The 16,133-nt window shown below is 56.6% G+C and overlaps 1 protein-coding gene across 1 annotated transcript; it reads left to right on the forward strand.

The window, feature by feature from the left end:
• Positions 1–834: 834 nt before the first annotated feature.
• On the forward strand, positions 835–14,611 carry ARRB2 (arrestin beta 2). The gene is made up of 15 exons (XM_029055354.2): positions 835–897; positions 7,121–7,151; positions 8,288–8,348; positions 8,456–8,500; positions 8,677–8,882; positions 9,657–9,716; positions 9,996–10,063; positions 11,124–11,259; positions 12,101–12,185; positions 12,571–12,643; positions 13,078–13,215; positions 13,393–13,476; positions 13,986–14,065; positions 14,151–14,205; positions 14,504–14,611. Exons 1-15 carry the CDS (start codon positions 875–877, stop codon positions 14,595–14,597), a joined length of 1,239 nt encoding a protein of 412 aa, XP_028911187.1. The 5' UTR covers positions 835–874; the 3' UTR covers positions 14,598–14,611.
• The last annotated feature ends 1,522 nt before the right edge of the window (positions 14,612–16,133 follow it).

Consider the following 16,133-nt stretch of genomic DNA (forward strand, 5'->3'; position numbering starts at 1 on the left):
AGTCAGTCCATCAATCACATTTATTGAGCATTTACTAACCTTACTAACTAACTAGTACAGAGCACTGTACTAACCTTTTGGGAGAGTAATAATAATAATAATAATGGTATTTGTTAAGCGCTTACTATGTGCAGAGCACTGTTCTAAGCACTGGGGTAGACAGAGGGGAATCAGGTTGTCCCACGTGGGGCTAACAGTCTTAATCCCCATTTTACAGATGAGGTAACTGAGGAACAGAGAAGTTAAGTGACTTGCCCACAGTCAGCTGACAAGTGGCAGAGCCGGGTTTCGAACCCATCACCTCTGACTCCAAAGCCCGGAATCTTTCCACTGAGCCACGTTGCTTCTCCGTAATCAAGGTAAGAAGGGTAGAGGGTAATCAGGTTGTCCCACGTGAGGCTCACAGTCTTCATCCCCATCTTCCAGATGAGGTCACTGAGGCCCAGAGAAGTGAAGTGACTTGCCCACAGCTGACAAGGGATTCGAACCCATAACCTCCGACTCCCAAGCCCGGGCTCTTTCCACTGAGCCACGCTGCTTCTCAGAGTACAATCTAAGAGACACATTCCCTGCCTACAACGAGCTTACAGTCTAGAGGGGGAAGGCAGGAGGGAGGGAGAAGGGAAGGCGGGAAAGGAGAAGGAAAGGAAGGGGGGGGATGGAGGAAAGAGGGAGGGGAAAAGGGGAAGGAAGGAGGGCAGAGGAAGGAGGCGGGGGGGTGGGGAAGGTGTGGTGTGGCGGCTGCGCAGTGTCGGGGTGGGGGCGGAGCGCGCGGCCGGGCCCCGGCACCGGGAGCGCCACCGGGAGCGGCACCGGCACCGGAGGCTCCGGGGGGTCTCGGGGTGGGGGGTCCGGGCGGGCGGGAGCACGCACCATGGGGGAGAAAGCGGGGACCAGGTAAGCTGGCCGGGCCGGGAGGGGGGCTCCGGACCCCTGGGTCCCCGCGGCGCGGCCAGGCGACGCCGGCCTCCTCCTGCCACTCCCGGGGCCCGGGAGGCGGACGACTGAGATCCGGGGGGCCTCCCCCGCCGGGAACCCCCTCCCCCAAACGCCCATCATCATCCTCCTCCTCATCCTCATCAGCTGCCTCCCTTCCCCCCCGCCCCACTATCTCATGCCAGGCAAACAGGAAGCTTCATGTCCTGTCCCCTGCCGCCCGCCGCCTCCCTCCCTGCCCGGGGGCCGGGAAAACAGCTGCCCGCCCCCTCCCCCACCCCACCCGGGACCACCCCCCATCAATCCCCAGCGGTGCCTCCTGCATCTGCTCCTGCGGCTGAAGAAGAGGCTAAAAGGACGGTTGGAGGAGGGAGGAAATCCATCCGTCCATCCATCAGTGGTATTTAGTGAGCCCTTCCTGGGCGCAGACCACTGGACTAAGCGCTGGGGAGAGGACAATCCCCCGGGGTCCCTGTCCCCAAGGAGCCGGCAGCCTGGAAGGGGAGGCCGAGGTGAAGAAAATGACGGATCTGGACAGGAGGGTCGAGGGTCCGGGGGAATAAAGGGGGCAGATCTAAGGACAAAGGGCCGGGGGTGGGGGGGAAGGGAGATGATGCAGAAGGGAGTGGGAGGAGAACTGGGATGCAGGGAGCCGGATTCGTCCTCAGAACTCCCAGTCCCATCCCGGGACCCGGGCGTCCCGCTACCTGCCTCCCCGGCATCCCCGCCTCTACTCCCTCTCGGAGTCTGGCCCTGGGGTCTCCCCGGTTCTCCCCTTCATCCGGTCTCTCCAGCCCCCCGACCCTAGCTCGCCACCCCCTTCCCCAGAGGGTCACACTCCCCTCAGTGTTGCAACCCCCCACTGGACAACCCCCCTCCCACCCCAACTTCCTCATTTCAGCCTCTGGCAAGCCGCTTCCTGTTGTGACCCAATACCCACTCCGGGGCTGGGAGACAGGACTCCTGGGTTTCTGAGACAGATGGGTGTTTGTCTGTTTATGTGTTTGGGGAGGAGGATCAGAGTGGGAGGCAGCCTCTGGGGAGCCGAATCTCTGTGTCCTTATGGAACAAAGGGGTGAATCTGGAGCGGAGGGCAGAAACCGAGCTCCATGTGAGACGGACTGTGTCCGATCTCTCCCTAGCGTTTAGTACAGTGCTCTGCGCACAGTAAGCAGTGGAAAGCAATATGAGATGCAGTCCGGCTGAGTGGATAGAGCACAGGCCTGGAAGTCAGAAGGACCTGGGTGCTAATCCTGACTCCACCAATATGCTGAGTGACCTTGGGCAAGTCGCTTAGCTTCTCTGGGCCTCAGGTCCCTCATCTGTAAAATGGGGATTAAGACTGTGAGTCCTGTGTGGGCTAGGAACTGTGTCCAGCTCAATTATCTTGTATCTATCTCAGCGCTTAGGACAGTGCATGGCACAGACTAAGCGCTTAACATACCATTTAAAAAAAGTGAGCACTCAATCCAAAGCACTGATTGACTGTAAAGTGATTATAATAATAAAATGGGGAATCGGTTCACTAATTACTGTGAGCCAAGCACTGTGCTCAGGGGTGGGGCAGGTGCAAGATAATCAGATCAAACCCCATCACTGTCCTGTGTGGGTCTCTCAGTCGGAGAATCGAAGTATCGAATCCCCATTTTACAGATGTTGGAAACTGAGGCCCAGAGAAGTGAAGCGACTTGGTCAAGGTAACCCAGCAGGCCAGTGGCAGAGTCAGAATGAGAGTCCTGGTCCTCTGATTCCCAGGCCCCGGCGCCTTCTGCTTTTTCTACTTCAGGGCTTAGCCGAGTGCCTGGCAAGTAGTAAGCATTTAACCGATAGCACAGTTATTAATCGGGCCCCGATTTTGCTAGGAAACCCCTTGTAAAGCCCTTCTCTCTGACCCCTCCCAGCTTTCTGGTTGTAGAACGAAGAGCGGGACCTCGGGCCTGGGGAGGGGAGGGGAGAGGAGGGCCCGGCCTGGTGGGACTGGAGGGTGGGAGTCTGACAGAAAGAGGAAGTGGGGCTCCTGAGGCTTGGGGTGACCCTGCTGAGTCTGCACGATCGGTGTTCATCAGGCCCCACCCTGCCCTCTCTCCCAGGTCTCAGGAAACACAGAGAATCGCCGGAAAAGGCCCCCCTCACCCCGCCCGCCCCCGGCCACCCCAGGGAGGGCAGACTGAGGACGGACAGAAGGAACGACACGTGTGGCCTTCCCTGCCTGTCCGTCTCTCTGACGGGGAGGTGGGGGTTATTATTAATCATTAATACTCTAAAATAATAGCGGGCGGGGGTGCGCTGACAAGCCACCCTGCCTCGGCTCTGCCACTTGCCTGCTGTGGGACCTAGGGCATGTTACTTGACTTCTCTGGGAAGCAGCGTGGCCTAAAGGCTAGAACCCGGGCTTGGGAGTCGAAACGACCTGGGTTCTCACCCTGACTCTGCCACTTGTCTGCTGTGTGACCTTGAGTGAGTCACTTCACTTCTCTGGGCTTCAGTTCCCTCATCTGCAAAATGGGGATTCAATGCCTGTTCTCCCTCCTATTTACTATGTGAGCCCCATGTGGCACCTGATTATCCTGTGCCTACCCCAGCGCATAATACAGTGCTTGGCATCTAGTAAGCACTTAACAAATACTATGGTCGTGATGATTAATATTATTATTTCCTGGGCTTCAGTTTCCTGATCTGTAAAATGGGGATTTTACAGATGAAGCAGCGTGGCAGAGTGGATAGAGCACTAGAGCAGAGTGGATAGAGGCCTCGGGAGTCAGAAGGACCTGGGTTCTAATCACAGCTCTGCCACTTGTCTACTGTGTGACTGTGGCCATGTCACATAACCTCTGTGGGTCTCAGTTCCCTCATCTGTAAAATGTGGATTAAGACTGTGAGCCCATGTGGGATAGGGACTGTGTCCAACCTGATGTTCCCCAGTACTCAGAACAGTGCTTGGCACCCAGAGCTTAACAAATAGCATAATTAAATTATTTAATACCTGTCATTCCTCCCACTCTGACCATATACCTTAATCACTAATTTCCCCCTCTAAACTGTAACTTCGATGTGGGCAGTTCTACCAACTCTGTTGTATTGGACCCTCCCAAGTGCTTAGTAGAGTTCTCTGCACATAGTAAGCACTCAATACCACCAATTGATTCATTGTATTTATTAGGCACATGGTAAATGCCAAGCACTGGGATAGATACGCGATCTTCGGGTCAGACACGGTCCCTGTTCCACATGAGGTTTACAGTCTTAACGGGTGAGGGAGGACAGGTGTTGAATATCCCCTTTGGACGGATGAGGAAATGGAGGACCAGAGAAGTCAAATGACTTGCCCTAGGTCCCACAGCAGGCAAATGGAGGAGCTCTAGCAGTGGTGGCATGGGTCAGGCCGGCCCCCCAGGAGCTCACCCGTCACCGCCGAAGCCAGGGCACAGAGGATGTCTGGGAAGAGACAGAGGTCGGCTTTTTGGGAAGCTGTCCAGGTGGGATAGACTTCAGAGGCCCACTGGTTGTCAGTCAGTCGTATTTATTGAGTGCTTACTGTGGACAGAGCACTGTCCTAAGCGCTTGGGTGGGAGTCCAGTACAATAGAGTTGGTAGATGTGATCCCTGCCCTCAAAAGGCCAACAATCTAATAAGACTGGTCTCTAGGAAAATGCCCAGATATCTTCACTGAACTGTAAGCTCCCTGTGGGCAGGGATCATGTCTACTAATTGTACTGTATTGTACTCCCTTTCTTTCTATTTTATAGTATTTGTTACACACTGACTCTGTGCCAGGCACTGTTCTAACTGCTGGGATAGATACAAGATAACCGGGTTGGACACAGTCCCTGTCCCACACAGGGCTCACATTCTTAGTTCCCATTTTCCCAGTGAGGGAACCGAGGCCCGGAGAAGTGAAATGACTTGCCCACGGTCCCACGGCAGACAAGTGGCGGAGCTGGGATGAGAACCCAGTTCCTTCTGATCTCCCAGGCCCGGGCTCTAGCCACAAGACCACGGACTTGGGAGAGGACAGTAGAACAATAGAATGGACACATTCCCTGCCCACAGTGAGCTGACAGTCGAGGATTAAACACGAAGTAGGTGCCAAGGCGTGGGGCAGATATACTACCATTGGATCGGTACAGCGCCTGTGCCATATGAGGTTCACAGATTAATCAATGGTATTTTTTGAGCATTTACTACATGCAGAGCACTTTACTAAGCGCTTGGAAGAGCACTTTCAACAGAATTGGCAAATATGTTCCCTGCCTGTAACGAGCTCACGGTCTAAGGAGGAGTGAGGGTGGGTATTGAATCCCTATTTTGTAGATGAGGAAACTGAGGTCCAGAGAAGGCAAGTGATTCACCCAAAGTCTCACTGCAGGCAAGTGGAGGAGCCGGGGTGAGAACCCCGGTCCCTGCTTGACTTCTGTGTTGGGATCCCAGGTGGGAATGGGGCAGTTGCCATGGCAACCAGTGTGCAAACAGGAGCATTGTACCTCTTACTGTGGTAAACGTTAGGGTGTCCTTAAGTGCTTACTATCGCTCAAGCCCTTTTCTAAGCACTGGGGTAGATTCAAGTGAATCAGGACGGACCCAGTCCCTGTCCCACACTGGGTTCACAGTCTAAGTAGCAGGCAGAACAGGTGTTGAATCTCCATTTTACCGATGAGCAAATTGAGGCCCGGTGAAGTGACTTACCCAAGGTTGCATCACGGGCAAATGGGTCGCCGGGATTAGAACCCAGGTCTTCTGACTCCCTGGTCCTGGGCTCTTTCCGCTAGGCTGTGCTGCTCCCACCCTATCCGGGGTGGGGAGGAGGTGGAAAGAGCTTTGAGAGTGGGGTGGAGGCATCCACTGGTAGCCCCCTGGGCTGACCGCCCCCACCGTGAAGGAGGGGGTTGTGGGGTGGCTTCCGTGAAAACCAGTTCTAGTTGGCTCCCTCGTGGACCAGCCTCTAGGCTGTCAGCTCGTTGTGGGCAGGGAGTGTGTCTGTTTATTGTTGTAACGTCCTCTCCCAGGCTTAGTCCAGTGCTTGGCACACAGTAAGCGCTCAATAAATACTGTTGACTGACTGAATGTCTGGGCTCCAGGTGGGTCAGGGAGGTCTCCTTGGCATTACAGGCCTCTTAGCCAATGGAGGGCAATGGGCGAGGCCGGGGAGGTTGCCAGAGTGACCCGCCTGCCCACCGGTAATCTCTATCTCCAAATTCCAGGATGGGGTTCTTAGCGGGCAGGGGTGTTGGGGGTGAGTGGGTGAGTTTCATTGACCACAGTTGTAGCTCTAACAACTGGCTCTCAGGCCTCTCTCTTTTTTTATGGTGTTTCAGCACCTACTATGTGCCAGGCCCTGTTCTAAGCATTGAGGTAGATACAAGTAGCATGGCATAGTGGAGAGAGCCCGGGCCTGGAATTCAGAAGGTTGTGGGTTCTAAGCCAGGCTTCACCACTTGTCTGCTGTGTGACCTTGGAAAAGTCACTTCATTTCTCTCTGTGCCTCAGTTAACGCATCTGTAAAAATGGCGATTGCGACTGTGAGCCCCATGTGGGACAGGGACTGTGTCCAGCCAGATTTGCCTGTATCCACCCCAGCGCAGTACAGTGCCGCGCACAGTAAGCACATAACAAATACCACCATTATCGTTATTATTATACAAGTTAATCAGGTTGGATGCAGTTCATGTCCCACACGGGGCTCAGGGTTTTAATTCCCATTTTTCCGGATGAGGGAACTGAGTCCCAGTGAAATGACTCGTCCAGGGTTACACAGCAGATAAGTGACTGAGCAGGATTTGAACCCAGGACCTTCTGACTCCCAGGCCCTCAGCTCTGTCCACTAGGGCACACGGTTTCCCTCTCTGCCCTTTCCACATCCCTCCCCCCGGGGATCACAGATGGAAATGGTTTAGGGGTGTCAGTCCTCGACGTGGTTCCGACAACTGGCTTCTGCTCCGGGTCCCCCTTCCTGCAAAGTGGGGAGCGGGGAGTAAGGGAAGGCCCTGAGCGGAGGGGGCAGGGTGAGGGGAAGGCCAGATGACCAGCTGGTCTTGGCGTCCAAAGGTCACGGGCATCCCCAAGGCACCATCTTGGATTGGGGAAGGATGGGGGCAAGGAGGGGCACCTTGGGGGCCGAGAAGGGAGTGTAATGGAGGCAGGGGCAGACGGCCCCGCTCCACGTCGGTTTCCCCTTTTGTTTTGGTAGGGTCTTCAAGAAGTCAAGCCCAAACTGCAAGGTGAGGGGGTCTCCTTGACTTGCGTGTCTCTCTCTCCTCCACCGGCCCCACCCCGGATTCAGTTTCCCACCGCTGTCCACTTCCTGTCAGTGTGCTGTGCTACTTCCTCCTCCCACCGCAGCCCGCCCTGGCCGGGGAAAACAACCAGGGGAACTCAGGCTGGGCAGGAACTGGACTCCAAAGCCGGGGTTGTTTTGTAGGGAGCAGGCTGGGCGGGCGAGTGGATGGTTCTGGTTCTACCCAGGCCGACCATGTGTCCAGGCTGTGGGCAGCCTGGGGTTAATCCTGGTGCTCAGCTTTTGTTTACCCCCACCCCTCAGAACCCCCTGGGGCAGGGAGGGGTCTTTGGGCTTCTCCCGATTGGCTGTCCGGATCCCGGCATCCCAGGGGTCCTCTTCTACTTTCCTTGGCCTGGGGTAAACAGACAGCTGGAAGGGCAGAAGGGGAACCCTCTCAGCATCGCCCTGGGGAGCAGGACCCAGGCACCCCCTCCCACCCTACCCCTCCTCACCTGAGTCCATCCGGGAGAGGCAGCTGGGGGAGGGAGGCTGAGAGGGCTTCTCCCACTCCCTTCTGCGTCGCCCTGTCTTGCTCCGTTTATTTGACCCCCCTCCCAGCCCCATAGCACTTATGTCCATCTCCTTCATTGTATTTTCATTAATGTGCACCTCCCTCTCTAGACTGTCAGCTCTTCGTGGGCCCGGCAGGGAAAGTGTCTGTTATATTGTTGTATTGTACTCTCCCAAGTGCTTAGTCCAGTGTTCTGCACACAGTAAGCACTCAATAAATCCTAATCCTGATTCTAATCCCGGCTCTGCCACACATCTGCGGTGTGACCCTGGGCAAGTCACTTAACTTCTCTGTGCCTCACTTAACCTCATCAGTAAAATGGCGATCATGACTGTGAGCCCCATAAGGGGACATGGACAGTGCTTGGCACATAGTAAGCGCTTAACAAATACCACAATTAAATAAATATGCTTGACTAACTGAATATCCATTGTTGTCCGTTGACCACTAACCCTTGGGGCCCCCATCCCTGACCCTTCCTCCCTGGCCCTCCCACCCCCCTCAATATCTTCTGAACCCTGGAGGGCCTCCAGGCTGATTCCCTGCGCCCCCCTTTCCTCCCCCAGCTGACCGTGTACCTGGGCAAGAGGGACTTTGTGGACCATTTGGACCGGGTAGATCCTGTCGGTGAGTCCAGTGGTGGTGGGGGGAGGGGGGCAGGGGAATGTCCAGTGGGGGGCAGGGGTCGGGGTAGGGGACCACTGGAGACTGAGACCGGCGGTTCCTCTTCACAGATGGGGTGGTCCTGGTAGACCCCGACTACCTGAAGGATCGGAAAGGTACCAGCAGGCAGGGTTGGGATGGATGGATGGGGTTCAAGGTTGGCAGGGGCAGTGCCGGGCGGGAGCAGCGGTTGTGTGGTGTGTGTGTGTGTGTGTGTGTGTGTGTGTGTGTGTGAAAGAGAGAGAGTGAATCCGTCACCCCCAGCACCATCGCCGTTCCCCCATCCCCACAGTGTACGTGACGCTGACCTGCGCCTTCCGCTATGGCCGGGAGGACCTGGACGTGCTGGGCTTGTCCTTCCGCAAGGATCTGTTCGCGGCCACCTGCCGGGCCTTCCCGCCCCCCCGCGCCCCCGAACCCCCCGCACCCCCTGCCACGCGGCTCCAGGAGCGCCTGCTACGCAAGCTCGGACAATACGCCTGCCCCTTCTCCTTCACGGTGAGACACCCTCCACCCCTGCATCCCGGCCCCAACCCCCATTCCACCATGCCGGCCCCTTCTCCTTCATGATCACAGGGAGACTCCCCCACCCCTAACCACAATCCCGGTACACCTGCCCCTTCTCCTTTACGGTGAGACCGCTCCCCCCACCCCCGCCCCCGCCATCCCACCACACCTTCCCCTTCTCCTTCACAATGAGACCCCTCCCCCTTTCCCCACCCCAAACCCTCATCCCAGTACACCTTCCCCTTTTCCTTCACAGAGACAGTCCCCATCCTATCACACCTGACCCTTCTCCTTCACAATAATTATAATAATTATGGTATTTGCTAAGCGCTTACTCTGTGTTAGGCACCATACTCAGCACCGGGAGATACTTCACAGGGAGATCCACATACATAACCTGCCCCTTCTCCTTCATGATGAGACCCCATCCCACCACGCCTGCCCCTTCTCCACAGTGAGGATCCCCTCACACCTCCCGGTCTCTAACCCCCATCCCAGTACACCTGCCCCTGTTACTTAATGGGGAGACTCCACCCCCCGGCTCCCACCATGCCTGCCCTTTCTCCTTCATGGTAAAACCCTTAGCCCCCATCCTAGGTAAGAATCCTTTCCTCTGCCTCCCACCCCCAGCTCCTCCCCCTGGGGCCCACTCCCAGATCCAGGCCCCATCTCTGCCTTCCTGGCTGAGGCTGGGATGTGAGAATAGGAGAGAGGATGGAGGTCGTGGAGGCTCTGAACCCACTTCTCTCCCCTTTCCACCTCCAGATCCCCCAGAATCTCCCCTGCTCCGTCACACTGCAGCCCGGGCCCGAAGACACAGGGAAGGTAACCCGGGTTGCGGGGGGTGGGGAAACAAGACCTCAAAGGAAGCAGGAGCTCATGGGTGGCAGGGCCCAGTGTGGGGTGGGAATGCCAATGTGGAGCAGGCCAGGACTGAGAGGAGGAAGATAAGGAGGGGGACGGGACAAAGGGTGTGTGAGGGGGGACCCCAGCAGGGGGACTTGCGTTGTCGGGGGGCAAAGGCCGGTGGGGTGGCGGTCGGATTGCGAATTTGGAGACGGAGCAGGAGTGTGACGGGATTCCCCTTCCCTCCCGTACCCCCAGGCTTGCGGGGTGGACTTTGAGATCCGGGCTTTCTGTGCCAAAAGCGCAGAGGAGAAAATCCACAAGAGGTAAGGCAGAAGTGTTCCCTCCCCTGCTAACACACCCCCTCTGCACCCCCAGACTCCTGTCTCTGCCCACATTCTTCCTCCTCCTCCTCTTCAAGCCTTCCCTAGGCGTCCCAGTCCTCGGACCTCAGCCTCCTCAATCAATCATTCAGTCAGTCAATGGTACTTATTGTGTGCTTACTCTGTGGAGCACTGTATTGAGCGCTTGAGAACTCCTCTCGCCGTTCACTTTTGTCTTGGGGAGGGTCGGAGGGGGCAGGAGGGGTGAGGGCCTGGAAGTCAGAGAAGAACTCAAAGCTGGGGGAAAGGCAGAGCTGGACCCTATAGAGAACGGGAGCAGGGGCCCAGAAGCAGTGTGGCCTAATGGATAGAGCCCAGACCTGGGAGTCAGAGAACCTTTATTCTATTACCGGCTCTACCGCTTGTCTGCTATGTGACCTTGGGCAAGTCATTTCACTTCTCTGGGCCTCAGTTACCTTGTGTAAAATGGGAGTTAAAACTGTCAGCTCCATGTGGGACATGGGCTGTGTCCCACCTGATTGGTTAGTTTCCACCTCAGAGTTTAGAACAGTGCCTGGCACTTAGTAAGCACTTAACAAATACCATCTAAAAAAAAAAAAAAAAGATGGCCTAGGGAGCAGTGATGAATAGTGGAAAGAGCCTAGCCCAGTCTGGGCATCAGATTAGACTGTGCAGGGATTGTCTCTATCTGTTGCCGAATTGTTCATTCCAACCGCTTAGTAGAGTGCTCTGCACACAGTAAGCGCTCAATAAATACAATTGAATGAATGAATGAATGAGACCTGGGTTCTAAGGTCGGCTCCACCACTTGCTTGCTATGTGACCTTGGGCCAGTCACTTAACTGCTCTGGGCCTCAGTCTTCTCGCCTGTCCCATGGGGATTCACCCCCGCTCCCCCTCCCCCTTAGGCCATGAGGCACGCCTTGGGTGGGGACGGTGTCCGATCTGCCTGACTCGTCGCTACCCCGGCGCCTGGCCCGGTTTCGGGCAGGCCGTGGCGGTCCGCGCTAACGGCCCGTCCCGTCGTCCCCTGCGACCCCAGGAACTCGGTGCGCCTGGTGATCCGGAAGGTGCAGTTTGCTCCCGAGAAGCCCGGCCCGCAGCCCACGGCCGAGACTAGCCGTCACTTCCTCATGTCCGACCGCTCCCTGCACCTCGAGGCTTCGCTGGACAAGGAGGTGGGTGGGGTCCTGAGGAGGGCCCAGGTGGCGGGCGGGGTCTTTGAGGAGGGAGCATCATGGGCTGGGTGAGGGTCAAAGTGATGGACAAGGCCGGTGGGACCGATGGGGAGACCCGACGTGGTAGGTGGGGCCATGGGTGGGCTGATAAAGGACCCCACTGGTGGGCTGGGCCGGCAGGAGGACCAGAGGAGGGCTGAGGAAGTAACCAGGTGATGGGCAGTGTGATGGGTACCTACCCCAGTGCTTAGTACAGTGGTTGGCACATGGTAAGCACTTAGCCAGTACCACAATTATTATGATAATTAGTACAGACTAGTGGGAAAAGCACTGGTATTGGAATCACTAATTTTGGCACTGCCACTTGTCTGCTGTGTGACCTTGGACAAGTCATTTCACTTCTCTGTGCCTCAGTTCCCTCATCTGTAAAATGGGGGTTAAGGCTGTGTGGACATGGGTTGTATCCAACCTGATTAGCTTGTATCTGTCCCAGCGCTTAGGACAGTCACTGGCACATAGGTGCATAACAAATACCATTAAAAAGCAATATGACTATTGTTATCATTACCTCTTCCAGATACAGAAGAAGTACAAAGCTCCGACCCTGCCCTCAGGGAACATACAATCTAATGGGGAGGGCAAGGCAGCCTAATTGATGTCTATGTTAGCTACCAGTCAGAGGGCCAAATGTGGGAGATGGGTGAGAAGGGGTCTTTCTAGAGCCCAGAGGGAGAAGGAGCTGAAGGGGGAGCCCCCCAGGGACCAGACCAAGGTGGGGGAGCAAGTTATGCCTGGAGAGAACCCCCAAACTCAGCTCCCTCCCCTCCTCCCTCCTCCACAGCTGTATTACCATGGAGAACCTTTGAGCGTCAACGTCCACGTGACCAACAACTCCACAAAGACTGTGAAGAAGATCAAAGTTGCCGGTGAGTGACCCCGAGGGCTGAGATGATGGGGGGCATGGGGGCATGGGGCAGATGGCGACACCACTGGGCAAGACAGTAGGAAAAGGGGGATTGAGACTAGGCCTGAGGGTGGGATGACCGTAGAGGACAGATGGCGGGGAAAGGGGCCCAATCAGGTAGAGGTCAAAGGTTATTGGTGCCTGAAAGGGCTGATCTCATCAGCAGGGGGAGGTCGGGGGCTGGGGCGAGGCCTGGACGATAGGGGATGGGAAGGGATGGGGGATGCCCCCACCCCCTCACAATGGGGTTCTCGAAGGATGGGAGGCACTGGTTCAATGCAGGAGCGTCAGAATGAAAGGACTATCGGGGGACACGTCCCCACAAACACCCCTCCCCTTCCCCCCAGTGAGACAATATGCTGACATCTGCCTCTTCAGCACGGCCCAGTACAAGTGTCCAGTGGCTCTTGTAGAGCAAGAGTGAGTACCAGCCCCCCGAGCAGGGGGCAACCCAGAAAGGGGGCTTCTGGGGTGAGGGGACCCCCAGCGCCTCACGTCTGAAAAAGAAGAGCTTAAGGGAGGGGACAACTTTGGCCCCGTCCAGCCCATGTGGAAGAGGGTCGTGAAAGGACAGGGTTCCAGGTCGGGGAGGGGGTTGATCACAGACTTTAGGAAGAGAGAGAGAGAGACTGTGTGTGTGTATCAATCAGTGCTATTTATTAAGTGCTTACTGTGTGCAGAGCACTGTACTAAGTGCTTGGGGGAGAACAATGCGTGTGTGTGCGTGCATGCAGGGGGGAGGTCCCCTAAGGTAGGTGGGGTGAGCCTAGGGGGAAGAGGGCACGTACCAGGCATTACACCCCTCACCCCTCATTCCCTGTTCTTTGCTCTGTGGCCTGGGGTTCCACCCCCAGTGACCAGATCGCTCCCAGCTCCACGTTCTGCAAGGTGTACACGCTGACTCCACTGCTGGCGGACAACCGCGAGAAGCGTGGCCTGGCGCTGGACGGAAAACTCAAGCACGAGGACACCAACCTGGCCTCCAGCACCATGTGAGGGCCCCGCCCCGCAGACGGGACAACTCTCAGCCATCCCCACGGTCTACCCTGCTGGGAGCTGTAGTCGCCGTGGCCCCAGGGGAGGGGAGGCTGAAGTCGAGGAGGTGGACGGGTGTCCCCGGCCCCTTCCTCAGGCCTGACATCCCGTTCGCCTGTTCCGTCCCGTGGCAGAATGAGGGAAGGAGCCATCAAAGAGGTCTTGGGCATCATCGTGTCGTACCGCGTCAAGGTGAAGCTGGTTGTGTCAAGAGGCGGGTGAGTCCAGTGCACCCACATTCGCTCTCCCACACTCCTCTCTCTTTCCTCCTCTATCGCTCTCTCTCACACTCCCTGCCCCTGTTTCTACCACCCTCTTTTTCTCACTCCCACCCTCTCTGTCTCCCTCCCTCTCACTCCCCCTCTGTCTCTGACTCCCACCCTCTCTCTCTCACACCCTCTGTCTCTCAATCACTGCTTCTCTGTCTTTCACTCACACCCTCTCTCTCTGTCTCTCATTCCCCCCTCTCTCTCTTACTCCTCTATCTCCCACCTCCTCTGTCTGTCAATCCCACCCTTTATCTATCTCACTCCCCCTTTGGACTCTAACTTCCCCTTTCTGTCTCTCCCCCTCTCTGTCTCCCTCTCTCACACCCTCTGTCTCTCATTTCCCCTCTCTGTCCACCTCTCACTCCCACTTTCTCTGTCTCTCCCACCCCCTCCGTCACACACCGTCTCTGTCTCACTCCCATCACCTCCGTCTCTGGCCTCTGGGGTTTCCTGCCCAGGGATGTGTCCGTGGAGCTGCCCTTTGTCCTGATGCATCCCAAGCCGTCTGACCACTTCACTCTGGCCCGACCCCAGTCAGGTGAGTGTGGGGGAGGGAAGGGGGGCGAGGGGAGGAGGGGTAGAGGGCATCCTCACCAACAGCCCTTCCCAACCCCTTCCCTCAGCCGCCCCCGAGTCTGATGCACCGGTGGACACCAACCTCATCCAGTTTGAGTCCAAGTGAGAACTGGTCTGGGAGTCAGGGCCTGGGGAGGGTGTGGGGGGGTGGGCTGGAGTAAGATCTGGGGGTGGGGCCAGAGGCTGAGAGGGGTCGGGGCCAAAGCCTGGCCCCGAAGGAGCCGTGGGGGTCGGAGCTGGGTCAGGTGGGGCTGAAGGGACCTTGACCCTGCACTCTCTGGGAGCACGTGGCTGACCCCTCTTCCCCGCCCCCCCACGGCTGACCCTCCTTCCTCACGCTCATGGCTGACCCGCCTTCCTCACGCCCACGCCTGACCCGCCTCCCCCGCGCCCACTGTAGTTCCGGCCAAGATGACGACATTGTCTTCGAGGACTTCGCACGCCTCCGCCTCAAGGGTCTCAAAGACGAGGACTACGATGACCATTTCTGCTAGGAGGGGGCTGGGGTGGGTGGGGTGGGTGGGGCTTGCGGGGCCCGCGGGGCCCCCTCCCCCGGCGCCCGCCCCCTCCCCCCCTCCGTCCCCCGGTCCCCAACGCAGCCCCTCTCCCCCTACCCCCAAAAAAGCACTGGACAAATCTCTGGGCATTATTTTTGGCTGCAGCCATACCCCTCCCCTACCCCAACCCCACTCCTTTTCAGCCCCAGCTTCTCCCTCTTTCCCCCAACCTGACCACAGGCAGCAAGTTGTGTGTGTGTGTGTGTGCGCGTGCGTGCGTGTGTATGTTGAATGTGTGTGTTATGACAGAGAGGGAGAGACACTTTTTTTTAATTTGAGGAGAGGGCAGGGTATAGGACCACATAGTTCTGCTCCACCCCTTCCTTTCAATCCCCTCCCCCAAGCCTCTACACCCTCTTCCCTGTCTCCCACTGCTCCCTCGGCTTTTCAGGACCCTCGGAAGGGGAGGAAAAGATGGAGGGGGAAATCAGGACTCCAAGCTCACCCATCCTCCCCCAGAGCCGGGCCCCCATCCATCCTGGGGCTGGGAGTGGGAGGATGGGGGGAGCAAAGAGGAGTGTTTTGCTACACAGATCTGAGCAACCAGGAGAAAATAATAAAAAAGAAAGAAACGCAAGCATGGGTGTGTGTGCCTGAGGGGAAACTAGCTGGGCGGCGGCTGAGGGGCAGCGTTGGGGGCTGCTGGAGAAGTTTAGGGTGGTGGTCAAGAGTCGGGGGCTGATGTCCCTCAAATCTCAGTCACCCTTGCCCAGTGGGCACTGCACTTCCCCTTGCTTTGACCTGTGGCTGCTGGTAATGGCCTCTACTAATAATTGTGGTACTTGTTAAGCACTTATTATGTGCTAGGCACTGTACTAAGCGCCGGGGTAGATACTAGCTAATCAGGTTGGATACTGTCCATGTCCCACGAAGAACTCATAATCTTAATCCCCATTTTACAGATGAGGGAACTGAAGTAGAGGTTTAAGTGATTTGCCCAAGGTCGCAGCAGACAAGTGGCAGAGCTGGGGTTAAAACCCAGGTCCTTTGGGCTCCCAGGCCCAGACTTTATCCACTAAGCCACGCTGCTGCTCTTCTGAGCACCAGGCATGGCCTCCCCACTGCCTCACCAGGAGCTGACTCGACTGGAGGGTCATCCGAGCAGACAACTGACTGGTCAATCGTATTTATTGAATGCTTAATATGCCCAGAGCACTGAGTTAAATGCTCGGGAAATTGCAACCCAACAGAGTTGGCAGGACACATTCCCTACCTACAAGGGACCTTACTGTGGGCCCACGGTAAGTATTCAATAAATACTGATGATGATGATAAACGTCGCAGCTCTGCCACTTGTCAGCTGTGTGATTGTGGACAAGTCACTTAACTTCTCTGGGCCTCAGTTCCCTCATCTGTAAAATGGGCCACGTGTGAGCTTCACGTGGGACAACCTGATTACCCTGGATCTACCGTGGCGCTTAGAACAGTGCTCTGCACATAGTAAGTGCTTAACAAATATCAACATTATTATTA

The sequence above is a fragment of the Ornithorhynchus anatinus genome, chromosome X5, assembly GCF_004115215.2.
Source record: "Ornithorhynchus anatinus isolate Pmale09 chromosome X5, mOrnAna1.pri.v4, whole genome shotgun sequence".
NCBI lineage: Eukaryota > Metazoa > Chordata > Mammalia > Monotremata > Ornithorhynchidae > Ornithorhynchus > Ornithorhynchus anatinus.

Coding starts and splice junctions, on each gene's coding strand:
- ARRB2 (XM_029055354.2), top strand. CDS start 875: ATGGGGGAGAAAGCGGGGACCAG. Junction 10,064..11,123: donor GAGGAGAAAATCCACAAGAG/GTAAGGCAGAAG, acceptor CTGCGACCCCAG/GAACTCGGTGCGCCTGGTGA. Junction 11,260..12,100: donor AGGCTTCGCTGGACAAGGAG/GTGGGTGGGGTC, acceptor CCTCCTCCACAG/CTGTATTACCATGGAGAACC.